Below are 27,847 nucleotides of genomic sequence, written 5' to 3' on the forward strand. Positions count from 1 at the left end.
TAGAAATTAAAATTTATTTATTAGTTTTAAATTTATTATATTATTTAATAATCATAAATATATTAGCCACATAGCTTAAAATTTTGTATTTATAAAAGTTAAATGTATAATATAAAATGAAGTATATTAATTTAAACTAATTAATATTTAAAATTTAACGCAGAGTCTATTAATTATTTATTTATTTACACATAAACTTGGTTGAACTTTTCAAAAACTTATCTCTAATTATTTATGAGATAAAATTAAAATGTTAATTAAAAATCAGTTTTTTTAACTATAAATAGAATATTAATTAGAATTATTCTGGTATTATTAGCGAGGAATGTGTTATTGAATATTTTTGTTAATATTTTCCACATTTTCATAATTATTAGAATAATTGTTGATTTGCAGGTTTTTATACATGTTTTTTTAAAGCTCGTAGTTTATCTCCTCTATTTCTGGTACTTGCTCATATTAATTTTCATAGTTGACTTCATTATTATTCATTTTAGAGCCTTTATTTGGCCCATTTTGATTAGATATTATTTTTTTAATAATTTCTTTGTTTTTGCTATTTAATAAAATAATTACATTTAATTATATTTATTTATTTAATAACTTAATTAATTTTACGATTCATTTGTTTAAGGCTAAAAAGTGCATTCTTACAAGAAATCAGCTCTTGGTTTCTTTTAAATTGGTCCAAAACCCTGATTATGAAAACGAAGATTTCATTAATAAATTTGAAATTAAAAAAAATTTACTTTAGACAATTTAAATGGTTAAATCACTGTTTTATTTGAGTCTCTGTATTAACTCATATCTTTAACATTAAAAACCTCTTCTTCTCTCTTTTTGTTTATCTCTTACTATTTTTTTGCTAATTCTTTTTGTTGTAAGAACTTATCGATACCTCTCATATTCTGAAGTTTTTCTTTATAATCAACACTCTCTAATTGCTTTGTAACAGGATTAAAAGTACATTCTTTCATCTCCTCATATTCAATTTATCTATTAAAATATAAATCTTTTTTAGTTAATTTTTAAATAACTCAATTTACTTTTTAATTTAATTAATTTGTTTTTCTTTATTTTCTTTCTCCTCTTTAAGCGATTGCTAGATGTTATCAGCTGCGTAGTGGGATTTTAAGTTGTTGTATTTTTTATTTTTATTTACAGTTGGTTAAAAAGTACATTCTTTCATCTTTTCATTTTCTACTTTCTTATTTTTATTACATTTTAATCATATTATAAAACAATTTCATGAATAAAAATGAATAAATTTACTTCTTTTATTTTTTTCTTCTTCTAATTTTTATCTTTGTCAAAGGCAAGGGAATCTAAGCTTCTTTTTCTTGCTATTTTCTTTGAAAGTGGGTTAATTTCTGGTTTGAACTAGAATTGATCATAGTAAGCTTTTTGAATTTGTTCTTGTACAATTTACTTTTTCAAATTGTCCTTTTAATTTTGAAAAATATTTACTATTTTAATCTCATCATTTTTAAAAAAACTATACTTGTTCATGTAGTCTCTTAATTTTATCATTTGTTGTTTCAGTAGCTCTCTCTTCATCAGCTTCAATCAAATACTTACTGACTTAATTGACTTGTGGCTTGAAAGTATATTCGCTGTTACTATAAATTTCTTTTATCTTAGCTTCTAGTTTTTCTTTTAAGTAATCAGCCATCAAATATTATCTTTAAACAAATTCTTCTTATCTCTTTTAATATGATTCAGAGTCTTTTTGTTCATCATCATCTCTGTTTGATGGGTTTATTGAAGGCTAGAAAGTGCACATTTAGCTTACTGAATGATTATGGTTTTCTATAATTTTTGATTTTCTCTACTCTTTTTCTTGAATATCATCCAACAATCTTTGAACAACACTTTTTCCATCAATTTTATCTTTGGCAATAACTTCACTCTTAATAATTTATAAATTATAAAAATTGATTAAAATCATTTTAAAAGATTTTTTATCAATAAACTAAAATATTCATTATTACCTTTGGGTTCAAAATAGGTTTAAATGTATATTATTAGTCGTTTTAAGTTTGCATTTAGAGCTAGAGGCGACTTTCTTACCTCTCTTTAACTACTTCATCTACTCTTTAATAAAGAGGCTTAGTGAAAGCTGCATTACCTTTCAAGGCTTTTATACTTTCTTCAATATTGGGCTTGAATGGATATGTTTTAGAATCTTCATATTTTCTTTTTAGTTCTTCTCTTTCCTACTACTTTTTTAAACCTTCAGCATAAAGTCTGTCTTAAATTGGTCTATTTATATATTAAAAACAATTATACTACATCTTTAAAACAATAAATTTGAAGCTTTTACTAATTTTCTTATTTATCAGCCATAATGAGTTTTGAAATATCGCTGATCTATGGAACAAAAGTACAGTTTTCAGATATTTCCTTTTGTTATTATAATATTTTTAAATTTTCACGAGATGTAAGCGTTTCTATTTTATCTCTTAAGAGCCTCTCCCATTACTCTTATCTACTTATTTTTAGCTTATCACAATCTCCATATATATTTTTGGGGATTTCTTTAATTTCGGGTTTAAATGGGAATTTAGTTTGCTAAATATATTCTTATTCTGTCCTCTTTTAGGTGTAGCTGTTACTACGCTTTTTTTCATACAAACTCCTATTTTTAAAAATTATTGTTAAATTAATAAAAAAATAGTTAAATTAGTCAAAGAATCTTTAAAATTTATTTAAAAATTGATGGATATGTTTATAAATTTGTTAGTTTAATATTTTTAAATAATTAATACTGTTCTGTGTTTTATCTCTGTTCTTCATATTATTCATTTTAATCTCCTTGGAAAGTAAGTTAGCCTGCATGGAGCTACTGTTGTGAGCTTTCTTTATTTTATTGCAAGTATGTGTTATAAGTTAGCTTTTTTGCTGATTTACTTTATTAGTTTTCTTTTTAATTGTAATTATCTTCATTTCTTGATAGAGGCATTTAATTGTAGTTTTTTTCAACTCTTGCCTATGTGGGATGAGGAGGTAAAGCTGATGCTGGATTCATATACTTCACAAAAGAGGGCTAAAATTACTATGATTAACCTCCTTGCTGTTATTGCATCTAATAAGCGTTTTAAGTCTCTGGTTCATTTTATGTTGAGATATTTTATATATTTTATTAGAATTGTTATTTCATATCCGCATTCCTTTACTGAATATTTTGAAGTCTTTATTTTATTTGATCTAAACTAAATAGGTTTCCTTAGTTAGCATTTAGCTTTTCTTAAATTAATTATTCTACTCCATATTATACTTAATTATTAAATTGTTAAAAATTAGATTTAGGAACTGTATCTTTTTGTTGTATATTTTGTATATAATCAATGTGACTGTTAGGATCGTTTCCCTTTTGAATGATATCTTCATAATTCTCATAATCTTCATTTTCTTAGTGATTAACTTCAAATAAACCCTCACTTTATTTATTATCACCCTAATATTTATTATTTAGGATACTAGCTATAACCATCTTGCCACTTATGTCACCTTAATTGGTATCAATATTATCATTTTGATCCCTTAATCTAGAGCCACTAAATTACTTTGAATATCCGCTATATTAATTAGCTTCAGATAAATCTTAATATCCATTATTTCCATTTTCCAGTAGTTTTCTTCTATTCTCCTTTTCTTCTTTATCTTTTCTGAGAAGTTCAGCTTTCCTTTCTTCACTAATTTATATTTCCATTTTATTTCACAAAAAATTTTAAATGTCAGTAAAATATAATGAATTAATTGCTGTTTAATTTTTTGAAAAAAAAAATTTTTGAAAAACTTTAATTTATATGGGTGAATGAATTAAATAAATATCAATAAATCTATTTAGCTTATAATGTGCGTCAAATAAAATCTTATGCTTAATTAATATAAAATTATCATAAATACTTAATTATTATGCAGAGAACACTAAAAATAAATACAAATCAGCGCTTGCTTGATTGCTTAAATAAAACATATAATTAATTTAACCTAAAATAATAAAAATATAATTTTTCTTTCTAATCAGTTAAAATTAATTTCTTTCTATAAAAGTAAAATTAATTTAATTAATAAGCAAACATTAATTATTGTAAATAATATTTGATAAATTATTTAAAATATCAAAATATTATTTTATATTAAGTTAACCTTTTAGATTTTTTAGTTTTAATTAAATTTGAATTAAACTATTCGATCTGATTGTACCTATTTTAATTTATTAAATATTTAAATATTTTTGATTTAATAGAATTATTTTACTTGAAGTTTAGGATTAAATTTGTTAGATAAATTCTTTTAGAAAAATCAAATCCACAACGTAAAGATCCTTTAATTTAATTGTAACTTTTACAATTAATAATTTTTTTAATATTAATTTTAACTTAATTAACATTTTACCTTAAGTTTAAATGCAAAGTGTTCACATAAATGCATTTTTCTAAGTTTGATCCAATGCTTTCTGCAGTAAATAAGTCTATTTGATTTTTCCTGACAATATAGAATAAATAAAAAATAAATTAAATTAAATCTGGTGATTTCAAATACTGTAAGTTCAAATATATATGAGAAGCATTATGGCACTTAGAAAGCTCGATTCCTATATTATCTAAAGTAACATTAGTTCCCAAATAGCAAAATCTATTTATATTGATTAAATTAGAAGTGCTAACTTTACATTATATTTACGATAAATCCAAATAAATGGTATGAATATTAATGCACTTCGATACTTCAAAAGAAATTGTGGAAAATATATCCTAGCCATTTGAATTTCCTCTAATTTAAAAAATTTTAACTCTAGTTAATACTTATGTAAAATAAATTTTTACTAAAGATGAAGCTTTATTTCTGACAATCCCTTGATAAGTTATATCTAACTTGAGAGGTGACATATTCCTAAAGCTCCAATCGAGCAACGACTTTTTGTTATTTTGTAATATTTTAAACAATTTCTTAAAATATTTTTATAATTTACTTTAAGTTTAGATTTAAATTTGCTAGATTTTTGCATTTTGAAAATTCTTGTATCAGTCTTTCTGCTCCTTCATAGCCGATAGGATTCCAACTATTTAATTAATTCTTGTAAATATAATTAATAAAAAATGTTAAAAATACCCGAAATCAATTGATAAAGTTGTCAGATATACACATTTTGATATACCATTACCTATTTAAATAGATCCATATGATCCTAGTTGATTTCGACTATTAATTGAATTGTTTTATAAATAATTTTTTTTTGATCTTTAAATTGAACCTCAAGTTAAGAGTTAATTGCTGAATTTAACAAAGATTAGATAATAGTTAAGCTATCTATTAAATTTCTGATACGCCTATTTTATTATTTCTAACAATAAAAATTTTTGTGTTTTAATCATTATTTTATTATTATATGTTTACTCTAAATCTAGATTTAATATTATTAACTTTTAGCATTAATTCAATTTCGAACTAATTTCACTAAGAAATGAATTGCCTAAAGTCTAATTCCTAAAATTAAAAAAAATTAAAAATGTTTAAAAAAATGATAGCAAATAGAAAGTTGCATCAAAATACTTTTTTATTACTTCAACAATCCTAGCAGATTTTGATGAGTTTTCATCCAACTAATTATTTTGAATTTAATTTTATAATTTAATTTTAATTTCAAACTTACATTATCTAAATTTTATATTTAAGTTGAAGCTATGTCTATTTATATAAAAATTATTAAAATTATTATTTTAATTTAATTTAATGCATTTTATTTACATTCCTCTTTATCTATAATTTAAATTGATAAACCTTCAATAAATATGCTGCTTCCTTCATATTTTGAATTTTCAAACTCTGAAAATTAACCTATATTAGTATAAATTGAGCAAAGTTAAATAAAATTAAATATACTCACTTAAGAAAAAATTGTTTATCATTTCTAGAAACTAACTTTCTAAGACTCTAAAACATTTTTGTTTTTAAGAAAGTAAGTCTGTTGCAATAAATGTCACTGTTGATTTATCATGAGAGTAATAATCAAATTAATCAAAATTTGGAAGGTTTTTTTATAAAATTATCTAATATTTCTTAATTCTTTCTTTTGTTTGGAGTAATTTGTTAATTATTTTAAGGCTATTTTAATATTCTGTTTCTTTTTGCATTTTTATTTTTTCTTTTATTTAAAATTTTGTTGAATTAATTAATTAATTATAAAAATCATAAATAATTTAAGTATTATGTGAACTTTAGAAACAAAACATAGACACAATAAAATTTTTATGAATTTTATTTTTAATTTCTATATTTTTTTCTCTAACTTTTAATTAACTTTATTAAAAATATAATTAATTATTATTTTGAATTTATGGTTTTTATTGAATTTAAACTAAAAAAACAATTTTTAATTTATAAAATATTTTATAATTCAAAATGAAAATGTGTTTAATTTTTTAAAAGTTTACTAAAAAATTAAAAGAATATGTAGAAATAATTATTTTCAAAATAAACTTTTATAATAGACAAATAGGTAAATAGAGAACAATAACAAACTTTATTTAAATTTATTGAAATGATTTTGAATTAAAGTAAAAAAATAAATACGCTTAACTTATTTAGGGAATAGATTTTATTATAACAATTAAATTAAACTTTTTAATTTCAGAAAAGCTTTAAAATATCTGTATTTTATGCAATGTATGAAGCACGTTTAACTATTTGATTTGGTAGTAAATCAGATTCAAAAATTTTTATTTCGTCCTTGACTTGACTTTACAAAATTCTTCTACAGCCGAAGCAGAGCACTAATTCTCTCATATCTCTGTTTTTGATTTTATCAGTTTCCAAGTATTTTAATTTTAAAGTTTCTTATGTTCTAACACCATCACTTTATTCTCCTTCTAAAGAATGTGTCAAATTGGAATCAAATGTTTCTATTTCTAGTACATTAGAAATTTTATCTCTGAATTAGAAACAAAGAGGACATCTTTGTAATAAACCTTTTTGAGGTTCAAATTTTTTGATAATTTTTTCACTTGTGTGAAGGATTGTGTGAGTCTAATTAAAATATTTAAATTAATAAGTAAAATATTAACAAAAAAATTTAAAATTACTGTTGAAACAAAGTTTTCTTAGATGTTATCAATGAAATTTTCCATGATTCTGTCTAAATTACCATATCCTGGTAATTTGAGATTTGGTTTTTCCTATTCACAAAGGTAGAAGGGTCTTTCAGTTAATAAATTAAGGATACCCATACAATGTAAATAATTCATAATTTCTTTATTAAGATAATCTTTCATTGGTCTACCAATACCAAGGATTTTTTTACTATATACTTTATTATCTTCATTATGTAAGTCAAAGAATCTACCAAGAATATCATAACTGACATTGTCGATGAATTAAATTTCGTTATCTGAAGAAGCTGCTCTTCCTTTAGTAAAAAGAGTAAAAATTTTACTGGCAAGTCTTTAACCACAGTTACCAAGAAGAACCTTATCAAAGTTATTTCTGAAAGCATATTCCAAATATAATTAGGTTTTGAAGAAGCTAACTAAATCTTCTTAGCAAGAAGCTATAGCCTTGAATTGCTTTAACAAACTAAGTAATTTATTCTCTCTTTCTGCTTCGCTTTCTATATCTTTGTAAATATCTGTCAACTTAACAATAGTTAACTTTATTTTCAATAATTCAGCCATTTTATTTACTTTTTCAAGATTTTCTGCTTACTTTTCCTTTTTATAGAGAATATCTTCATCAATATAAAATAATTCAGCTTCAAAAAACATTTTTTTTCCCATAGAGTTATGAAGAGCGTTAGAAACTAATTGGGCTAGAGCTAAACTATTGGCTCCTCCACTAACACAAACTAAACATTTTTCATTTCTACCTAAATTAATCTTTAACTTCAAATTTGCCTAATTATTTTATATAATTTTCATTAATATTATCTAAAATGGTAAGTGTAAAAGTTATTTCATTTATTAAGATTGTCACAATTTCTAAAATCAAATATACCTTAAATTTATGATCTATATTGCTTTCAAAGCACTTTTTGCATGCAAAGTCTTATCTGTACTTGTATTGAGATTCCTATTCTTTGCATTTATAACAGATTTTCTTCCCCTTTTTAGCTTCATCTAATTCAGATTCATCAACTTTCTTTTCTTCCTTATCTTTCTTTTCACAACTGCATTCTTTACAATCACAATCACATGATTTGCAATCACCACCTTCTACTGGTTTCTTTAAAGATTTGCAACATTTGTCATCTTTTTTAGTTTCAAAAACTTTCAACTTATGAGCTGGATCGCCTGATGACCCGCAAGCAGGCAAACCATATTAATCTTCATCATCTGAATTTAAAATAACTTCTTCCTTTTACTCAGCCATATCTTTTTAATAATTAATTTTTACCTATTTAGTAATTTGTATTTTGATAAAGTAGTTAATTCTATTTGATTTTTATTGTTTCTAAAATTTTTTTGCGAGTATCACTAAATAAATTTAGACTGAAGATTTCTGAAATTTTCTTGAACTCTAATGAACAATTTTATAAAAATTCTTTAACTAGCTGTCTTGTAAATAAGTAGACATTTTAAAAATCAGATTATCATTTATTCATAATAACAAATAAATAAATTAAAAGTAATTAATTATAAAATATATTATCATAATTATAATTAATATATTTATTTATAGTAATTTTAAATTAATTATTTACTGTTTATTTAATTTTAGATAATAAAATTAATTCCTAATAGTCTAAAAATTAATTTGAATTTAGTATTTAATTTAAATAACAGAAACTAAAATACCTTTTAAGTCAATTTTTTATTTTATTTAGCATGAATAAAACAAAAATATCAAATAAATTTAATTTATTTACAAATTACTACCATCTTGAGGTTTAAAAATAATAATGATAAGATTTTCAAAAGAGTTTTTTATCCATAAATAATATTAAAAGATTATTGAATTGTATTAATTTACAACTTAAACTAATTAGGAAAAACTAACTGCTACTTAAATAAAAAAATATATTTTTCAATAAATAACAAATAAAATTTTTAAAAAAATATTTTTTATTTAAAAGTAAGATATTAAGATTAATAAAATTCATATCGTATTTTAAAAAATTACACAAGCTATATCTATGCTTTATTACTTAAAATTAGAAAATAATAAAAAATTAGAAATTCTAATTAATATACTTTAAGAAATTCCTTTGGTTGTTTATTAGATATTATGTCTCCTTTTAAATAACTATAATATAAGACACACTTTTACAAAAAATGTGTCTAAATTTGTTTATGAATGTGATATTTTAGAATAATAAAAAATATTATTAAAAGTTGTTATGTTAGTATTGAATGATATCTTAAATTTCAAAAAAGATTTGAATGTATTTCGCGTACTTAATTAAATTAATTATAAAATTATTAACAAATTATAAAACACAAACAAAAATGAGTTTAATAAGAGATTCTTCAATTAAAATTTATAGAAACTATGGGAAGTATTTGATTCTTGGTTTTGTAATATAGTGTCAACTTTGCTTTTTCTTGTGTATAATAAATGATATTGATATTTCTCCTTCGGTATAAATTTCCTCATAATATCAAATGATTTTAATTGCAAAATAAATTAGGGAATTTAAGAAATATAAAATAATAGATCAATTTCAAGTTTTTTTGTCTGGATGAGCTCTAAATTAATAAGATTTTTATTTTTTAATGGATTAATTATGACTGCTATCGAGATAATATTAGTTATGTAAGTATTAAAATTTTTTCTAAATTTAAAATTTCTTTATAAATACTAGTAAATGGATAATTGAAACATATCTAAGTTTAATTAAATATACTGTTTATTTCTTTTTATTCTGCATCTTCACAGTAATAAGCTTGATAGCATTTAAATAGTAAAATATTTTTTATTTATCTTATATTCAAGAGAATTATTATAATAGTTTAAATTCTCAACAACAAATTGAAGGATCTTAAATCGAAAATGAATAATCAATATGAAAATACTTTTATATACTAACTAACTAATTATTACTACTACAATCATTGAAATTTAATTTCTACTAAATTTTACTTTATATTTGCTACTATATATTTTTATTTTTGTCAATAAAAATTAAATCATTTTAAGAATAAATTTATATTCTACTATATCTACTTTATTTAATACTTAATAATATTCTTAATATAAACTAATATACATAATATAGAAATAATATATTGATAAAATTGTTTAATACCACTATTCCTATTTAAACAAACAAATATTATATATTTTATAAAAATCAATTTCAAATGATATAAGGACGGACATTTAATTCGATTGATTCCACAAAGACGTTAATATATAATAAGTTTTAATGAAATTATTTACAAAGCAAATAAATATTATCTTTATCATGTTATCTAATATCCATCATTATAGTTATTTTTTAAGTATTAAAAATATCATATAAATAATAATAAATGTTTTCTATCAAACAAAATAATATAAACTATTTGATAATATTAAGATATTTTCTTATTTCATAATTTAAATATATTATAATCAATGAAATTTAGTGGAATAATTAATCAAATTAATATTTAACATTTATATAGGTCTCATCTAAATTATTTAATTCTTAACACAATTTTAAGATTAAATTAGAAATTTAAATTAATTTATTTTAAGTGTTAATCTTGAAGAAAACTGCTTTTAAAAATAAAAATATTTCTATAGCTCATTGATTAAAGAGATATTTAATTCTCATTTTATTTTTAGTGAAATTATTAATAAAATTAATAATCTAGCATTTGCTATTTTTATCTAACATTACTTAATTTATTAAAATATTACATAAAATTAAAATAAATTATTTTTTTATAAATCTAATGTAAAAACTTGTTGATATTAAAAAGAATTTTTATATTTAATACATTACAAAAATATTTAATCAGTACTTAAGTTACATTTAAATAAACATTTAATCTAATTATTATTATATAATATGACCTTCATTAATTTATTTTAAATGAACTCTATTAGTAAATTGATAATTTTTATGACATATTTTTAATAACTAAATTCATATTATCTCAAAGTTAGAATATTTTTCAAAGACTCTATTTTGGCTTGACATAGTGGTAGAGAGTCATATGAACTTCGCTTTTTTCGTAATTTATCTTAATTTATTAGAAAAAATTATTGAGAATATTAATTATTTTATCAAGTAATTAATAATTTAATTAGTAGAAATAGAAAATACTTATTTATATCTAGCTGATCTATCTGAGTGAATGTGCATAGTAGATTTATAACAATCTCTCATTTTCATTCCTAACTATGTTAAGCTATCTACTAGGCTTTAATATAAATAAATTTTTAACTTTTTATCAAAATGAGAAAGAATTAAATTAGTAATATTGAGAAATATTATGTTATTTTTTTTTGTATTATAATAAATATTTATATTATAATAAAGTGTAGAGATATTTTAAAGATTACACTTAATTAAATTTGATTTTAATAATAGACTGATTTGATAATATAAATTTGACTTACAAATATTCAACATCAGCTGCTAGGGTTGGAGGTACTGTCAACGATACAAATATCTATCCAATATGTAATAGAGTGCATAAACCTCTTGTATACTTTCTTTCATACCATAAATTGCTCATACCAATTAACTATTTTGAGATCTTGTCATATACAACTTTTAATGTGTAAAAAAATTAAGGTGAATTTATTAAGAAGATTAATTTATAAACAATAGTTTTACCTAAATAAAATGTATCAGGACTTTCTCTTTACATATCCCTTATAATTACTATTTATAAATAATATCAATTTATAAACGAATTTCTTATAATCTTTTTATTTACATCCTAAATTATGCTCACTCACAGGGTGATTATGAGATTTTAAAAGGTTTTTAACTTCTGGCTATTGAGAGTTTAAAAGTGGAATTTAGATTCAATTACTTGATTAAACAAATATTTACAATATCACTATGGTCAAGAGCTTTTATGAAGTATGATGAATTCTAGAAGTTATTGATAATGGCTGAAATATTTGAACTGATTTACATTTTAGAATTTTAATAAATTAGATAATTGTTTTTTTTAATGTTTTATCTGTTTTAGTTATGTTAGATATAATCTATAGAGATTAAATTTGTTATTTTTTAATTATTTATTTTAAATAATAAGTCCTTTATTCTTAAATGTAGAGTTAAATTCACATTAGACATTAGGATTATTGATGTGAATATAAAATTGAAATTAAGTCATATTTAGATTAAATGTTTCTGATAATATTTTAACTACGAAACTACAGATACATTTCCATCAATATATAGTTACGACGATGATGCTTTACTCTTCCACCAAAAATAGTTTTGCTGATACTATTTTATCATTTATTAATAGACTAATTAAACAAATTTTGAGTAATATTAAACAAAAAAAATTATATTATTTTTAACCTTAAATTTATTCAATTTCATAAAATATCAAAGATAATTAGTTATTTTAAAAGGTAATAATAATAAATATTATGTAATCAAAGTATATTATAAAAAATTTTCTTAAAAAGTATATATTTTATAGTATTTTTCAAATATATAAATTGCTTTTCTTAATAATTAAATTGACTGAAAAATTACTCAAAATGATCAAAATATCAATTCATTAACAATACCTAATAATAAAAAGATTTATTTTCTTGTACTTGATTTTTAAAAAGAATGATTCAATTTAGCTAAAAATTTTATACTGAATGAATTATATTACTTAACTGATCAAATTAATTTAATAATTGTGTCGTTGCAATGGAATAAATTTAAATATGTAATATTAATACTAGATAAAATATTTTTAAAAATTAATCTTTAAATAAGAATTTATTTTAATCTAATTTTTTTATTCTACTAGTTTATATTCAAAAAAATAAACTAAATTAAATAATCTAAATAATTATTTTATTTAAATAAATTATTGTTAAATAAAGTAAATTTGGTGTAAAAACTGGTTATTTTTATCAAATAAAATTGTTAATTATGATTAAATTGAAACATAACCAACTTTAACTAAATTAGCATTTATAAAAATTTACTTAGATATGAATATTCAAATATTTGGAAAAAGTAAAATAAAAATAATATGAGCTTGAATTGATAAATTTAATGATCAATATTTAAGGCAGGCAGACTTATAAATAAATAGATATATTTTATGCATCAATAAAAATAATAAGTCAAAATAAAAAATAATGACAATAAGTACTTTCATATTTATTTATTTCTATTTTTTTATTGACAATAATAAGCCAGCTTGATTGAACTTTATGCATTTATTCTTGTAATTCAATAAAAAATAACAAAGAGATCTCAATATCTATCATTAATAATTATATTTTTAATAATACCATCAAATATAGCATAAAATTTAAATTGAAAAAAAATTTAATAAAAAAATAGGAGTTAATAAATTTTAGTTTAAATCTTTTAAGTTAGTAAAAATTCATAAATATACGCCATCTTACTGCGATAGATATGTTAGGAGTACAACTAGGTGGATCTTAGATTTCTGTAGGTCAAACTACGATAAATAATTTAGAAAGTGAGGATTTTGACATCAAAAAAAGAATGTCACTTGTTTTTTTAGCAACAATGGCAGCAGAATCTAAAATAGAAGACGAGCGCTTGAAGCTTAGTGAAAATAATTAGTTTTATCCTGAAATAGCATTCAATTTTTTAAAGAATTTTTCAAAGCATATCAAAGAGACTTAGAAAACATAGTCATTTTTTGATTTTTCTATTAGTCCAAACGATGTGATGGAGTACAGCCAAATTAATAGCTACAGATCGGGATATATTCCTTATTCAGAATTGCTAGCTTTGCTAAATTTCTACTCTATTGAGTATACAGACAAAGTTCTTGAGTGCATTATCAAGTATTATGATTAAATAGGATATACTAATGGTATGTGCTATGACGCTTTCTTAAAAATGACAGTTTCACAGTCAGTTCCTCAAGCAAAAATGAAAGTAATTAAGCGCAAAGTCATCTTTGAAACAGAAAATGTTTCTTAGCAACCAGCTTAGACCTAAACTGTTCAAAGCGTTAAAGGAAAAAAAGGAACTCTACCTCCTCTGAGCGTTATCTAATCACTAGTTTTGATTTTCGATTTAGAATGTAATTTAATCACTTTTACTGAAAAAGAGAAATTAAAATTATAGCATAATCCTTAGCAATACACCATTCTTAACTTCTTTGAGTTGATAGATGTAGATAAGAAGGGATATTTAGATTTTTCTGCTGTGTTTAATTTTATAAAAAGAACAAATAACTAAATGGTTCCTAACTAATATCTTGGGCTTCTTCGTCGTATGAAAAAACCAGAAATCTGTGAAACAATATCATTCTAAGATTTTAAGGATTTTTTTTCACCAGTCTTACCTTATTTCACTCCTGCTGATTCTTCCTAGTATGATTCAGTTTAGCTTTATCATGAGGTAAATCGTAGCACTGTTGCTGATCCAAACCGTAGCTAATTACTAAATCAGACTACTTCAGCCAGTAATATGAATTAATCTATATTACAAAGCTAGGCAGCCGTCACTTACAATTCTAGAAATCCCTATGAGAATTCTAACTAAAAGGTTTACTTTAAAGATAAACAAGGAAGAATAGTGGAAAAAAATCACCCTCATGAACCTGTTTTTATTAAAGAAAATCCTCATTTCACTGAAATATTAAAATCAAATATTAATATCGTTCATCATCCTAACGAATCAAATATTTACACTCTCATACCAGAGCAATATTTTGAGCTAGCTCCTCTTATGAACAAGCCTCCTCTAGCAGCTACTTCTCCTCTTCCTGTAGCTCCTCCTCCTTCAAATATTATTTCAACAAAGAACTATCAAATAAATTATACAGACTATCAATTACCAAAAGTAGATCCTAAGGATATGACTGGTGTTGATCCATTCTTCAAAAGAGCTACTTCTTAAAGGTAATTCTATAGCGTTGAGCCAAAGAAAAATGGAATTTTTGATAGCGTTTCTGGAGCTAAAGTGTTAGCTAATCCAAATGCACCTACTTAAAAGTAATCTTAATAGGCACTTTTAGATATAGATTTATCTAAAATTAGTGATGTTAATGCAAAGCGTATTATCTAACAATAATAAGAGATAATTAAGCAATAACAAGAACAATTATAATCTTAAATACAATAATAATAAATGCCCCTTTACAATACAACACATGTACAATAATAGCAGCTTGGCTTCTAAGCAGGAGCTCCTCCAAGCAATATGAATTTGGCAACAGTATCTGGAGTAAACCCTTAACAACAATTCTAAGGATATGTTCCTTAATAGGTTTCTGTGAATCAATAATTTTAATAGCTTTACAATTAGAGCCCAATTATTTAGGATATAGTATAGTTACGTCATACAAACACTGCTTCTTATGACCCAAGTGAAGTATTTACTACTAATGCTGCAAATAACATGAGAAATACAAACGTTTTGCAAGATTCTTTTAATGCAAAAATAAACCCTTTCAATCACAATTCTTTACTTCCTAATCAATTAAAGTAATCACAAAAGATTATAGGATCTGCTCCAAATGTTAATAACTCATTTATAGTCGAAACAATTCCATTTTCAACTCATCAACTCTAGAAATCAACTATAATCAATCCTATTTTGATGAAAGCAAAGAGCAAATCTCCAAATAAGAAAAAAATTTTCGATCCTTACACAGATATTATTTCAAATGCATAACTAAACGATCATTCTTATAGATTCTCAAATTCCAATCCTCTCTTTAAAAGCTGATTAAACTAAGAGAGCTGAACTTTAAAAAATTTTGGTTACTTACTATACAAACTATCAATAGTTTTTTTTGCTTTAAATATTAAAAACAAAATTTTGTTTTCTTTCATTATTTTTAAAATGTGTGTGTTTTTTATTTATATTAGAAAATCAATCAATCAAATAAATAAGTAAATCCATCTAAACATAAATGTAATTCCTACAAAAATTATGATATTTTAACTAAAATTTTAAATATTTTAAACAAATTTAATAATTAAAAAAAACAAATAAAAATTTTAAAAAATGTACAAATTATTTTAAATGTTACTTAATAACTCATTTTAATTTTAAAAATTGTTAATAAAAAAACAAATTAGTTCTGAAAACCTAATCTATTTTATAATATTTTTTAGCTTTATCTTTGAGCTAAAAATTATAAAAAGAATACCCACTCACTATACTACTAAATGCTGTTTCAAAAAGTAAACTTTAGTTAAATCATTAATAAATCTACTTTTTCAAGTACCTAATTAATATAAAAATTGAATTAAAATTACATATTTTTATTTGAAATACTCTTTAATCTAATTATTTATAAAAAATATAAAATATAATTAGTAGGAAGAATATTATAGATATTTTTAAATTTAAAGACAAAGTTTAATATGTAAAATATAAATAATTTTTTTATTGAATCAATCTATTTTTATTTTTAAAAAATATTCTTAAGAATTTATTAATATTCAAGCATATAAAATAGATTAAATTATACTACTTTTTCATTAATTTCTATGATTAATCAATAATATTTCTAAATAAATAAATACAAAAGAGCCCACAAATTTTAATAATTAAAATCAAAAATTTAATTGTAAATATCTAATCAAAATAATTATTAACTAAATTAATTGTTTATTCAAATAACAAGAAACACATATAAAATTAGAAATTAACTACAAAATAAAAAATGTCTCAAATATCATAGCCATAATAAAATCAAAAAGAATAGTACGACTTCATGGTGAAAGTAGTTTTAGTAGGTGATGAAGGAGTAGGTAAAACATAAATATCGAGGAGAATAGCAGGTTTATAATATAACGAAAAGCATACTCCAACTATTGGAGTAGATTTCAAAGTTAAAACTATGTAAGTAGGCAATAACATTATGAAATTTTAAGTATGGGATACTGCTGGCATACCTAAATATCGTGTATCAAATAAAGCTTAATACTCAGGAGCCGCTGCTGTTATAGTTATATTTAGCTTTAATGATCTATAAAGCTTTGAGAGTGTTGAGAAATGGATATAAGAAATAAATTTTGAAAATTAGGATAGCTAAATAGTAAGAGTTTTAGTTGGAAATAAATGTGATTTTTAAAAGGAAGGAAGATATGCCACTCCTATGGCTGCTGAATAATTAGCAAAGAGAAATAATATGGAATATATTGAAGTATCTGCTAAAGAAAACCATAACGTTAGAGAGCTTTTCTAATTAGTAGGTTAACAAATATATAAAGAATTAATTGATCCTTAATGAAAAAGATGTATAAATGAAAAACGAATATATTATAATAAAAAAGTATTTTTAAGAAAAGAACAAGAAAAAAATATAATTTAAATCCTATAAAATATTAAAATATTAGTTTTTTTATTTTGCTATAATTTTTATATGTTTTACTACTAACTAACTAACTCAGTTTTTTTCTATTCTTGTATCTTTAAAAAAAGGAACAAGAAGATTTTAAAAAATCAAAATCCAGTAAAATTATATGAAAAAATTAATAATATTTTTTCTTTTAAAATTTGAATATTACATATTAATATTGATGAGTTTTCTAAAAAGACAAAAATTTTAAATAGTTATTAAAAGAAGTATTTTGAAGATATAATATTATTTCATTCTTTAGGATAAGAAAATTTTAGTTTTAAGATATTATTTAATAGCTTACATTTTAATTCAGAGATCAAACAAATTTTAGTTTATAAAATAGTTTAATTATTTAAGTATGTCTATATTTAAAATAAAGTAGGTATATTTATTATGAGCAAGTGATACCAAACAGCTATTATTTATAACAATTTCCTAAAGTAATTTCTATCAAATGCCATACATATTTAATATAAAAAAATCAATTATATTAAATTTTACATTTAATTTATGCTAAATAAAAGAATTATCATTATTTTAAGTATAATAAAAATTAATGATCTAAAAATTTGAAAAAGAAATTCATTAATAATATGAAAAGTTTTTTATACTTTTTTATCGTTAAAGTTGTTTAAAATATATATAATAATCTTGCGCTTGAGTTTAAATTATTTTTTATTTACAATTTTATTTTCTATTTTCACTAAATATTCAATTCTTAACAAAAACTTTAATCTTGCTTTTTAAAAAAATTTTTTTTGAATTTATATAATTTTCTCAGTTTTACATTTAGATTCAATGATATAATGCAATACAAAGAAATGTAAGGTATTATAATTATTAACCTACTTTTTTTAAAATCTTTAACTCTAAATATATCTGGTAAAGCATGTTATTTTCCTAAATTAGATATTTTAGTTTTATATTTTGAATATTTATTTTAAACCAAGTTATTATAAAGGAAACAATAAAAAAATTAAACCATTCCAATTATAAATATTTGAATTTAAAAGAAAAAAATTAAACTATTTCAATTACAAATATTAGAATTTAAGTATTATTTAATATTAGGAAAGTATATAAAAACGCTGTTGTGGCTGCTGTTATTTTATTCAACTATTGTTTCTACATCTATCTTTAATTACTTAAGATTCCAAATGTTTTTAAAAAAATCAAACTGTAAACTGTAATTTGAAAGAATATAAAAAATTAATTAAAATAGATAAAGGTTTTTTTTCGACTTTACTGCCCTAAAATAAATAAAAATTTTAAAAATTAATCTGCTATGAATTTTTTTTTTCTAACTTCAGTTACAGTCAGATATTATTTAATTACTTCTTTTGATGTAAAGAAAAGGCTGATAAAAAATGAAAATATAAAAATTTTATTATACCTTAAATTGATGAACAATACTTAATAATTATTACAAACCTTCAAATACATTTTATTTTAAAGAATAAATGAATAAAAAATAACTTTTTTCCTATTTAGTAAACTAATTTATAAGAAGTTTATTTTATTTTCTAATAAAATAGTTAAGTTTTTTCATTAACTTTCATCTTTTTAAACATTTTAGTTACTTTAGAAATAATTAGGCATTTGCTACGATTCCTCTGCAGCTATCTCACTATAAACACTTTGTGATAAATCTTTTATTTAATCTACAACAACATTTTGTTAGTTAGATTTACTCATTTATTCGAAGATATTATTTACTTCGAATTTAGGTTCCTCTTACTATAAACCTTATTATTAATTTGTATTTAACAAAAAGGGCTAAGAGTCTATGATGAGTCGTGGACTGATAAAATCTTGTTTGTCAATAATTTCATCCTACTTTGACAATGATATTTCTTGTAGAGCTTCTCCTTGTATTTATTCTTTCTAGATTTTTGGTGTTTATTAACTAAATGTATTGTTTTTAGATTACTGAATCATTGTTTCAATATTTGACTTTTCAATGAAGTTATTTTACCCTTAGATACCCTCTGCTTAAAAGATAGATACTAAATTAGGGTCAAGCAAGTCAATGATTTTTTGATCTAACATTGTATGGTTTTACTTGCTAACTATTTTTTTATATGCCTAAAAGGCATCTCTCACCTTTTACATTTCTGTCCTGTGGTCTTGATAAAGCACGTCCACTTCATAGCTTTTTTTAATTGTATCTTGGTTTTAATCTTGATTTAAAACTAAATCTGAATGAATAGTTGGTTTTGGTAAATAATCAAAAAGCTTTAATTATTCAGGATCTAAAAGCAGTCTTTTCAATTTTTCAACCTCCACAAGCTTTTTCAAAATATTAAAAATATCTAAATTGTAATACAATTTATCTATACTGTATTATATAATTTGTTTCTTTTTTTTCAACTCTCCAAAAGGATAAATATTTGATTTAAAGTACTCCCAAATGCTCATCTTCATACATTTTGTTTCTTTTTACATTAGTTCATTAAATCTATTTTCTTTAAGCTTCTGCTCAAACTGTTTTATTTTCATTTTTTACTTTTGTATTTTTACATGATTGCTTTAGTCTAAGACTTCTTAATCTTTACCTCCTTATGTTAGCTCATCGCTCATTTAGACATCTTGAATAAGGAAATTCAGTATCTTTTTTTGATCAAGCTGCTTTGATGTTTGCTTATTATCTGGGCTGCTTAATTTAAGATTGTTTCTATTATTAAACACATGTTAGTTGCTATCAAAATTTTCATTATCTTTATACTACTTTGCCTATTCGAAAGATTGGATTTGTAAAGACTGGTTTTACTAAATATTAATTTAATTGGCTACATTTAATTACGAATTCGTAGCAGGATTATTAAGATAATCTAAATTGGCTTTTAAATTCTGATTCTAATTATCTGAGCTTTTTTTCATAATTTAGTTCAGATTAAATCGTTGATTCTATTGTTATGTTGATTTTTGTAGTTGGTTTTGCATACAAGGACTTTGTTAAGAGTAATTTAAAAGCTAAAGTTTTTATAAAATTTGCTACTTTTTAGTGTCTTTATTTTCCTCACTCTCATCTTTTGAGTCTTCATAGCTAAAAGCCTAATTGATAAGCGTTTAATTTAGTTGAAGTTACGAAACTCTTGTACAAATTAGATAACCGATAGCCAATAGACTCTGTGTAAATCCACCTATTTCTGACATTATGTTATTAAAGTTTTTATATGTTCTGCTATAAAAGCCTTCTTTTTATTTTTCAAATCTAAATGTTACGCTGAGGAAGTATGTTTAAAAGTTGTCTGGGAAAACCTAAATTATTAATAATAATAGAGAAGTATGGTTATTTGAGTATATTCAAGCTTTTAGCAAAAATTAAAAAACAAAAAATCACCAAAAAATTTTTTGAATGATCAAAATTTGATAAATTTTTAATTAGAAAAAGAAAAATTTTTGATTTGTGATAATAATTGAGATTACAGAAACATCATTATAACTATAAGCAGGATAACGCTGTGTAGTTAAATCAGGCAAAAACCATCCAAAATCACTTTGCACGTAGTTATTTCTTAGATACACTGTAGCAGCTTTTGGCATTTAAGTGCTTGTGGCCCAGTAAATATCTCTTGAATAGATCTTAAAAGGATTTGACTTAATTGAAGGATTTACAAAAGAATCCGATAACTGCATAGCAAAATTAGAATTTAATAAATAATGGTCTAGCTCCTCTTTCGATTTACAATTCTCTTTGCATTTAACTACCAAAATCTCAAGATAAGAATAAATAGGAGATACAAAGTCGCCTTGCAAAGTAAATTTAATGTCTGGTGGAAGACAATACATATTTTAATATTATAAGCTGGTATAATAATCTAAATTATCTGGATTCTTAAAATTTTCTAAAGTGCAAGGTTACACTTTAATATGAGTGATATTCCAAACGGCATCATTCTATTATGTAGTCTAATTGAGCACAAGAGTCTTTGTGTAATACGTAGCTTAAATTGTATAAATACCTTCATCTATGTAGTATCTAAAGTTTGGATCTTCCATTCCAAATGCTAAAGGGAATGACTAGCTTGATATCTCAAATGGAGCTGGGTTATCGACTTACCTTTCACTATAGATTACTTGTGGGCTAGTTCTGAGAAATACATCCTATATAATAGCAATTAAACGAAAGCATATAAAGCCTATGATTAAAAGGGTAACAACCGAGCCCGTCCTAGTACTATAAGCTGGCTCCCCCTAGAATCTAAGCAAGATTTAACTTCCAAAAATGTCAATTTTCTTAAACATTAAATTCAGTTATTAATTTCGTTTTATTTGTTTAATTTTTGATTTCTTATCAAAATTAGCTTATTATTTTATTTAATTTATTACTTTTTTAGTAGTTTTTAAATCTAAATTTGAATCCACTTCTCTCATTCAATTATTTCCCAATAGCAAAATAGTATAATTTATTTAACTAAATATAATCTTAACAAATGTCATCATTAGCAATTTAAAACACCATAAATAATTACTGTTCATACCCATAAAAATTTAATGCTATTTTTAATGCAAAAAATTAATTAAAATTTACTTTTATTTAATCAATATAAATAAATATTAAATAAAAAAAGAAAATTCATAAACTAACTCATCAAAAAATTTATTGGTAATTTTTATTTCTAATCAACTAAACTAACCTAATTCAATTCTTTTATCCCTAAATATAATAAACCATCTTAAAAGGGATATGGTTTTAATTTTATTTACGTCTTAATAAAAATTCAACATCTCAATTAATAATGAATAAAAAATTTTTTTAATTATTTTTCCCAATTCAATAAATAATAAGCAATACTTCTCTAAACCATTTATATAAATTAAATATCAAAACGCGCAAATAAATTTTTAAAATACTTATTCAGTAAGAGACTCTTAAAGTATACAAATAACTTTTTAATAGAATTTTATTTATTCAATCATAATCAATATTTTTTTTTAGATTGTTAATTATAATCTTTTAAAAATTAGGTTCTTTGCGTAGGATAAAATTTTTATTGATTACATTCTTTGTTTGACATATGCTAATTTATTACACTCTTTGTGTGTTATCTATTTAGTTTGAATAATTATTTATATTTTACTTTTTTAGAGTTATAATCAAATTAAGCTATTTAAATGATGATAATTATGGATTAAATACTTCAATAAAAATCTAATTAAAGGCGTATATTTTAAAGCAACAGTAAAATATGAGAATAATATATTTCATTTTCCAAATTACATGAAAAACTCCTATCTTAGTTATGACTTAATCCTCTTCTCATTTTGTTTTGCTATTCTTTTTTAGTAAAATAATCTCTAAAGTAATGTCGCTTTGCTTGCATCCTAAAAGATAAAATTGAAACACTTTGAAAATAAAGTCTCCTTCCTATAGCTGAAATTCTAAGCAAAAGATAAGTAAGTATTTTATAATTTATTTTTTTATTTTAAAAAAAATAATTTGTTATTTCTAAAATAAATTAAATAATTCTTTTTTGAATTCATTTATGAATGTAAATAAATGGATGTAATTAATTATTTCAATAACTAATTTAAAACTATCTTTTTTTATTCGATTAATAAAACTGCTATTCAGTAAAATTAGTATTTAAAATTCAGATTAGATTTATTATTTCAATAAATTTTAGAAAATAAAAAGATTAAAATTAGTATCTTAATTAATATATTTTAATAAATTGAATTATATATCTTATCTTATTTCTTTATGGATTTTAAAAAATTACATTAGTTTTTGTTTTTTTTATGGTGAATTTAAAATATTTTTTATGATAAATAAGTATTTTTCAACCTTTTATGAATTTAATAGTGAAAATTTTATTGCTAAAAAGAGTTTGTTTAGTAATCTTATATAGACTTCTTCAGAGATTTAAAACAGCTTATTTTTAATTAATAGAAGATTTTTGCTTGTTTCACATTAGTAATTGATATTTTCTGAATTAATAAATTTAAATTTGATATAGATGAATTATTGATGAAATATCGATTTATAAAAGAAAGAGATAAATAATTGAATGAAAGAGACTTTCAGCTATCAATCCAATCCAAACAAACTAATAAATTTTGCTTTCTTGCTTTTTTTATGGATATAATAAAAGCACTAATGAAAATAAAAATATATTTGAAAATTAAAAGAAAAATTTAGCTGTGGATTTTGGTAAACTTTCAACTCAAAGTTAATATTGTATTCATATGTAAATTATAAAAAAGCAGCTAATTTTTTAATTAAAATAAAAAAGAAAAACCAAGTAAGAGATTAAGCAAGCATTCATTCAAGAGGTATAAACTTAAAGATTGAAAAAAAGGAAAATCAATTGATTTTAGAGCAAGCATCAAAGGGAATCAGTTAACTTATCTTAGAAATATAAGACAACATAATAAAAAGTAGAGCTAGTAAAATATTTAGATTTAAGGAGCGATGAATAAACCAAATTTAAGGCAATTCAAAGATAACGTAGACTACGTTATTAAGATACTTCTAGTTGGTGATAGTGCAGTAGGAAAGACTAATATTATGCTTAGATATTGTGATCATGGATATAAAACAGCTCACATGGTAACAGTAGGAGTCGATTTTAAGATGAAAACTATAAAAGTAGATTAGAAACAGCTTAAATTAATAATTTGGGATACTGCTGGACAAGAAAAATATTAAGCTATGGCTTAAAGTATATATAATGGAGCTCAAGCAGTTATTGTCGTATACAGCATTACTGATAGAAATAGTTTCATGAATGTCAGAAATTGGATTAAGTAAATTTCAGAGCATGTTCCAGATTAGATTATTATAACCCTAGTAGGAAATAAATGCGATGAAAGCGAAAATTAGAGAAAAGTTGATAAAGCAGAAGGATAGGCTCTAGCTGATGAATATAAAATTCCTTTCTTTGAATCATCAGCAAAAGAAAATATTAACATAACATAGTTATTTGAAGAAACAGCTAGATAAATAAAAGAAAAAATTTTAAATGATATTAATACTGTTGGAGACAGTGCATAAAAAATTAAATTTGACACTTTACAGGTCGGTTCTCCATCACCATAAAATAATGATAATTTCAAATTAACAGCAGAAAAAAGCAGATAGTCTGAATAAATGTATACGGAAACAACTCCTTTCGATACAAAAACTCCTTAATCATAAAATAATGTTAGTAACTGTCAATGCTGAAATACCAATATCATTAAAAATTAAGTTAACTTATAATTTGTAAATAGGAAGATAGATAGATAAATAGAAAGTAAGATAGATAGATAAATAAATAAATAAATATATTTGAATTTAAATGAAAAGAAAGCAGCACGTTTTCTGTGAAAATTAGTTTAATTGTAAAAAATGATAAATGTATTTGATGATAATTAAATAACAGCATTTTGTTTATAGATGATAATAAATGAAACTTACTTTTCTTTAAATCATTTTTGGAAAATTTTGCTTCTTAAGGTTATATATTTTATAAAAATAATGCTTTTAAATATTTTTATCAACAAATTTTTGAATACAAAAAAAGAATATAAAGTTTTTTAAGTTAATCAATCTATAATGAATGATATATCATTAAGAACTATAAAAATTCTTTAAGTTAATTTAATATTTATCAATAGATAAATAAAATTTTATTTATAATAATTAATTAATAAATAGTTCAATTTTAAAATATTTTTTTAATTCAGTATTATTCTCATTTTGTTAATTATATATATGTTCATTAGATTTTTATTTTCTTTTAAAATGCAATCTCTTAAGTTATTTTTTATAAAGATCACTCAAATCTTTTTATGTTACTATAGGAATAAAATAGTATTAATATTAATTTATATCATTTTTAATAAGATTTGATAATGCTATGTGAAGATATTATTGAAAGTTGTTAAAATTTAAATTATTTTTGTTTAAAACTGTAATACGATTTTCTCTCTTTCTTTTTCAAAAAGGAAAAATTCGATTGTATCACTATCATAAATTAACTGGCATTTGTTGTAGATAATTGTTTATTTTGATTTAATTTTCATAAAAGACTTTTAATATAAAATTATTCAATTAAATTAATTATTTTTTTATACTTTATTTAAGAGTGTCAAAAAAAAATCTATGAATCAATCAATCTTCAAAATAAAAAAATAAAATATTTTTTTTTCTCTTTTTAAAAAATACATTGCATTTAAAAAAATTTTATCTGACTTTCAACTATCCTATAAATATAATTTCTTATATAACAAATAAACAAATAAAATATAACGAAATAAAGCCAATTTTAAAAAAAATTACTTCATAGATAATTAAATATTTATTATAATCAGGTATTATCAAAAATTAATTAATTAATTAGATTTTTATGGTTTGTAAATAGTTTAATAAATAGTTTGTAGTGAATAATTAGTAAGTCTTTTTTAGTTTTAAAATCATCTTCTTATATGTATAAATATTTTATTTATACATTTTTAAATTTTAATTCTGAAAACTGAGATGGCAAAGTAAGTGAGTGAGTAAGTAAGTAAGTAATTAAGAAATTAAGCAATTAAGAAATTTAGCAGTATATTATTAGTTTTTTTACAACAAAATTACCTGCTCAAATCAAATTGCATGATAAATTAGAATCACACAGAGTACATTAATTTGTTTCTCTATAAATAACTTTTTATGAATTGCTATCTAATTCTAGAGCTCTTTTAAAGCAAATACTTGCTTCTTAATCTCTCTTCAATTACTTTAAAGTTAAACCTTTGTTTATTAAGGCATTTATATTTTAAGGATCTATATTTAATATTTCATCATACTGCTCAATTGCTTTATCAAGTTATTAGAGAATTTTATAAATATTTCCTTTATTATGAAGTGAGCTAATATCATTTTAATTATATTATAGTGAAATATCATAACTTCTAATAGCTTCATCATAGCGTTTTAGTTTTTTTAAAACATATCCTTTATTGTAATAAAGTTCAAAGGCATCATTATATTATGATATTCCTTCATTGTAGTTTAGTATCGCTTCTTCATCTCTGTTTAATTTGCATAAGCAGATTCCCCTATGAATATATGTCTTACAATCAATTTCTTGATTAAGTAAATAATTATAAATTTCTAGCGCCTCAGAATATCTTCCTAGATTCATCAAAACAACAGCTTTTTTTCCTAAAATTTTTAATTTCTTGTTTTCTCGATCCTTAATATCTCTATTCTATTTAAGTTGTTCAAGTTTATTGTTCCATATTTTTAATTCTTGCACATAATTTTGAATATTTTTGTTTGTTCCATCAATTGCTTAATTTGATCCAATGTTATTGCTCATTGAAACTTAATTAAATAATGCAAAAATAATTAAAATTAGCAATTAGCAAAATTTTAAAAATTTATGATTTATGTTTTTAATGCAACATTACTTCGACTTCTTATATTTGTGATAATTTATTTAACTTAAAAATAGATTTTTTTCTTTTAATGAATTAAAACTCCTTCTACTTAAAAGCACTTTATACTATATCTGTTTGTATGAATTGGTTATATATACTGTTTATTAAGCATGTTTTTAAAATTTCAGCAAATTTTTGATCAAGTAAAATTCAAATATTATTTTTTATAGTTCACTTATATATTTTTTATTTAAATCAAATTGATAAAAAAATAAATTATATTTTATTCATAGCAACTCGAAATTAAATTTATTTTTGAAGTAAACAAGTAAACAAATAAATATAATTAGATATTCTTAATTAAATTTTAAAAAATTATTTTTTTTATATAGATATAATTTAAAGGTTATTAATTCAATATTTTAAATACATTAAAAAATATTTATTTAATTACAAAAAAAGCTAAAAACAATAAATTAAATACAAATAAAAAAACTAAAAAAAACGAATGAATATAAAGTATTTTTTTTAATTTAGAGAAAAAGATCTGATGTATTTTATAATAATATTTTAAGTGTAAGCAGGTTTAATTAAAAATAAAAAAAAATATTATTGAATAGTATAATAAAACATATTAATTATCTATAATACAATATAAAGACAATTTTTTCCTAATTTTAAGAAAAAAATTTATTTATATAACTTTAGACAAATATTCTAATTTAATAAATTATTATTACTAGAATCACTCCAATTATTTTTTCTTATTAAATTGAAAAGAAAGTTTAAATTATTTTTACTAATCAATTTTTTTCTGATAAGTATCAAAAAAGTAGTGGAAATCGGCTATCTTATATTTGCTGTTAATGCCTAATAAGGATTTTACAGAGGAATAGCTAGATTATTACTAATATCATATTTTTTAATATAACATTAATCTATTAAATAGTTATGTTATTTATTTGAATTAATAAAAATATAAATAATTTTTAAATATTTAGTTAAAATTATATTTAAAAAATGTGTGC

At 21.7% G+C, this 27,847-nt stretch overlaps 10 protein-coding genes across 10 annotated transcripts; 4 read left to right on the forward strand and 6 right to left on the reverse strand. All coding sequences in view use genetic code 6, as the record gives it.

Annotated features, from left to right (window-relative positions):
* Nucleotides 1-264: 264 nt before the first annotated feature.
* TTHERM_00727490 (hypothetical protein) lies at nucleotides 265-3,712 on the reverse strand (the record flags this gene model as incomplete). The annotated part of the gene is made up of 9 exons (XM_001022634.1): nucleotides 265-556; nucleotides 619-695; nucleotides 750-996; nucleotides 1,047-1,207; nucleotides 1,273-1,443; nucleotides 1,502-1,909; nucleotides 1,992-2,262; nucleotides 2,324-2,638; nucleotides 2,769-3,712. The coding sequence occupies 9 exons, from the start codon at nucleotides 3,710-3,712 to the stop codon at nucleotides 265-267; spliced, it is 2,886 nt and encodes a 961-aa protein (XP_001022634.1).
* A 188-nt stretch (nucleotides 3,713-3,900) lies between these two features.
* TTHERM_000727494 (kinase domain protein) lies at nucleotides 3,901-6,180 on the reverse strand. Its single transcript, XM_012799332.1, has 14 exons — nucleotides 5,894-6,180; nucleotides 5,755-5,844; nucleotides 5,660-5,694; nucleotides 5,560-5,609; nucleotides 5,404-5,493; nucleotides 5,261-5,350; nucleotides 5,119-5,208; nucleotides 4,979-5,068; nucleotides 4,833-4,922; nucleotides 4,690-4,779; nucleotides 4,549-4,641; nucleotides 4,402-4,491; nucleotides 4,264-4,347; nucleotides 3,901-4,209 (listed from the first exon to the last, which is right to left on the reverse strand). The coding sequence occupies exons 1-14, from the start codon at nucleotides 6,138-6,140 to the stop codon at nucleotides 4,125-4,127; spliced, it is 1,314 nt and encodes a 437-aa protein (XP_012654786.1). The 5' UTR covers nucleotides 6,141-6,180; the 3' UTR covers nucleotides 3,901-4,124.
* Nucleotides 6,181-6,636: 456 nt separating this feature from the next.
* On the reverse strand, nucleotides 6,637-8,370 carry TTHERM_00727500 (hypothetical protein; the record flags this gene model as incomplete). Its single annotated transcript, XM_001022635.3, has 3 exons — nucleotides 6,637-7,032; nucleotides 7,089-7,895; nucleotides 7,996-8,370. 3 exons carry the CDS (start codon nucleotides 8,368-8,370, stop codon nucleotides 6,637-6,639), a joined length of 1,578 nt encoding a protein of 525 aa, XP_001022635.1.
* A 1,010-nt stretch (nucleotides 8,371-9,380) lies between these two features.
* On the forward strand, nucleotides 9,381-10,007 carry TTHERM_000727501 (transmembrane protein, putative; the record flags this gene model as incomplete). The annotated part of the gene is made up of 4 exons (XM_012799333.1): nucleotides 9,381-9,578; nucleotides 9,629-9,753; nucleotides 9,803-9,901; nucleotides 9,950-10,007. 4 exons carry the CDS (start codon nucleotides 9,381-9,383, stop codon nucleotides 10,005-10,007), a joined length of 480 nt encoding a protein of 159 aa, XP_012654787.1.
* A 1,095-nt stretch (nucleotides 10,008-11,102) lies between these two features.
* TTHERM_000727503 (hypothetical protein) lies at nucleotides 11,103-12,079 on the reverse strand (the record flags this gene model as incomplete). The annotated part of the gene is made up of 6 exons (XM_012799334.1): nucleotides 11,103-11,171; nucleotides 11,255-11,351; nucleotides 11,551-11,704; nucleotides 11,771-11,818; nucleotides 11,874-11,934; nucleotides 11,993-12,079. 6 exons carry the CDS (start codon nucleotides 12,077-12,079, stop codon nucleotides 11,103-11,105), a joined length of 516 nt encoding a protein of 171 aa, XP_012654788.1.
* Nucleotides 12,080-13,543: 1,464 nt separating this feature from the next.
* TTHERM_00727510 (hypothetical protein) lies at nucleotides 13,544-15,838 on the forward strand (the record flags this gene model as incomplete). Its single annotated transcript, XM_001022636.1, has 1 exon — nucleotides 13,544-15,838. The coding sequence occupies one exon, from the start codon at nucleotides 13,544-13,546 to the stop codon at nucleotides 15,836-15,838; it is 2,295 nt and encodes a 764-aa protein (XP_001022636.1).
* A 946-nt stretch (nucleotides 15,839-16,784) lies between these two features.
* TTHERM_00727520 (small guanosine triphosphatase family Ras-related in brain (Rab) family protein) lies at nucleotides 16,785-17,354 on the forward strand (the record flags this gene model as incomplete). The annotated part of the gene is made up of 1 exon (XM_001022637.1): nucleotides 16,785-17,354. The coding sequence occupies one exon, from the start codon at nucleotides 16,785-16,787 to the stop codon at nucleotides 17,352-17,354; it is 570 nt and encodes a 189-aa protein (XP_001022637.1).
* Nucleotides 17,355-19,010: 1,656 nt separating this feature from the next.
* Nucleotides 19,011-21,713, reverse strand: TTHERM_00727530 (small GTP-binding domain protein; the record flags this gene model as incomplete). The annotated part of the gene is made up of 2 exons (XM_001022638.2): nucleotides 19,011-20,726; nucleotides 20,895-21,713. The coding sequence occupies 2 exons, from the start codon at nucleotides 21,711-21,713 to the stop codon at nucleotides 19,011-19,013; spliced, it is 2,535 nt and encodes an 844-aa protein (XP_001022638.2).
* Nucleotides 21,714-23,883: 2,170 nt separating this feature from the next.
* Nucleotides 23,884-24,636, forward strand: TTHERM_00727540 (small guanosine triphosphatase family Ras-related in brain (Rab) family protein; the record flags this gene model as incomplete). The annotated part of the gene is made up of 1 exon (XM_001022639.3): nucleotides 23,884-24,636. The coding sequence occupies one exon, from the start codon at nucleotides 23,884-23,886 to the stop codon at nucleotides 24,634-24,636; it is 753 nt and encodes a 250-aa protein (XP_001022639.1).
* Nucleotides 24,637-26,035: 1,399 nt separating this feature from the next.
* On the reverse strand, nucleotides 26,036-26,991 carry TTHERM_00727550 (tetratricopeptide repeat protein; the record flags this gene model as incomplete). Its single annotated transcript, XM_001022640.3, has 2 exons — nucleotides 26,036-26,763; nucleotides 26,850-26,991. 2 exons carry the CDS (start codon nucleotides 26,989-26,991, stop codon nucleotides 26,036-26,038), a joined length of 870 nt encoding a protein of 289 aa, XP_001022640.2.
* Between the last annotated feature and the right edge of the window lie 856 nt (nucleotides 26,992-27,847).

The sequence above is a fragment of the Tetrahymena thermophila genome (genome assembly GCF_000189635.1).
Source record: "Tetrahymena thermophila SB210 genomic scaffold scf_8254476, whole genome shotgun sequence".
Lineage (NCBI taxonomy): Eukaryota > Ciliophora > Oligohymenophorea > Hymenostomatida > Tetrahymenidae > Tetrahymena > Tetrahymena thermophila.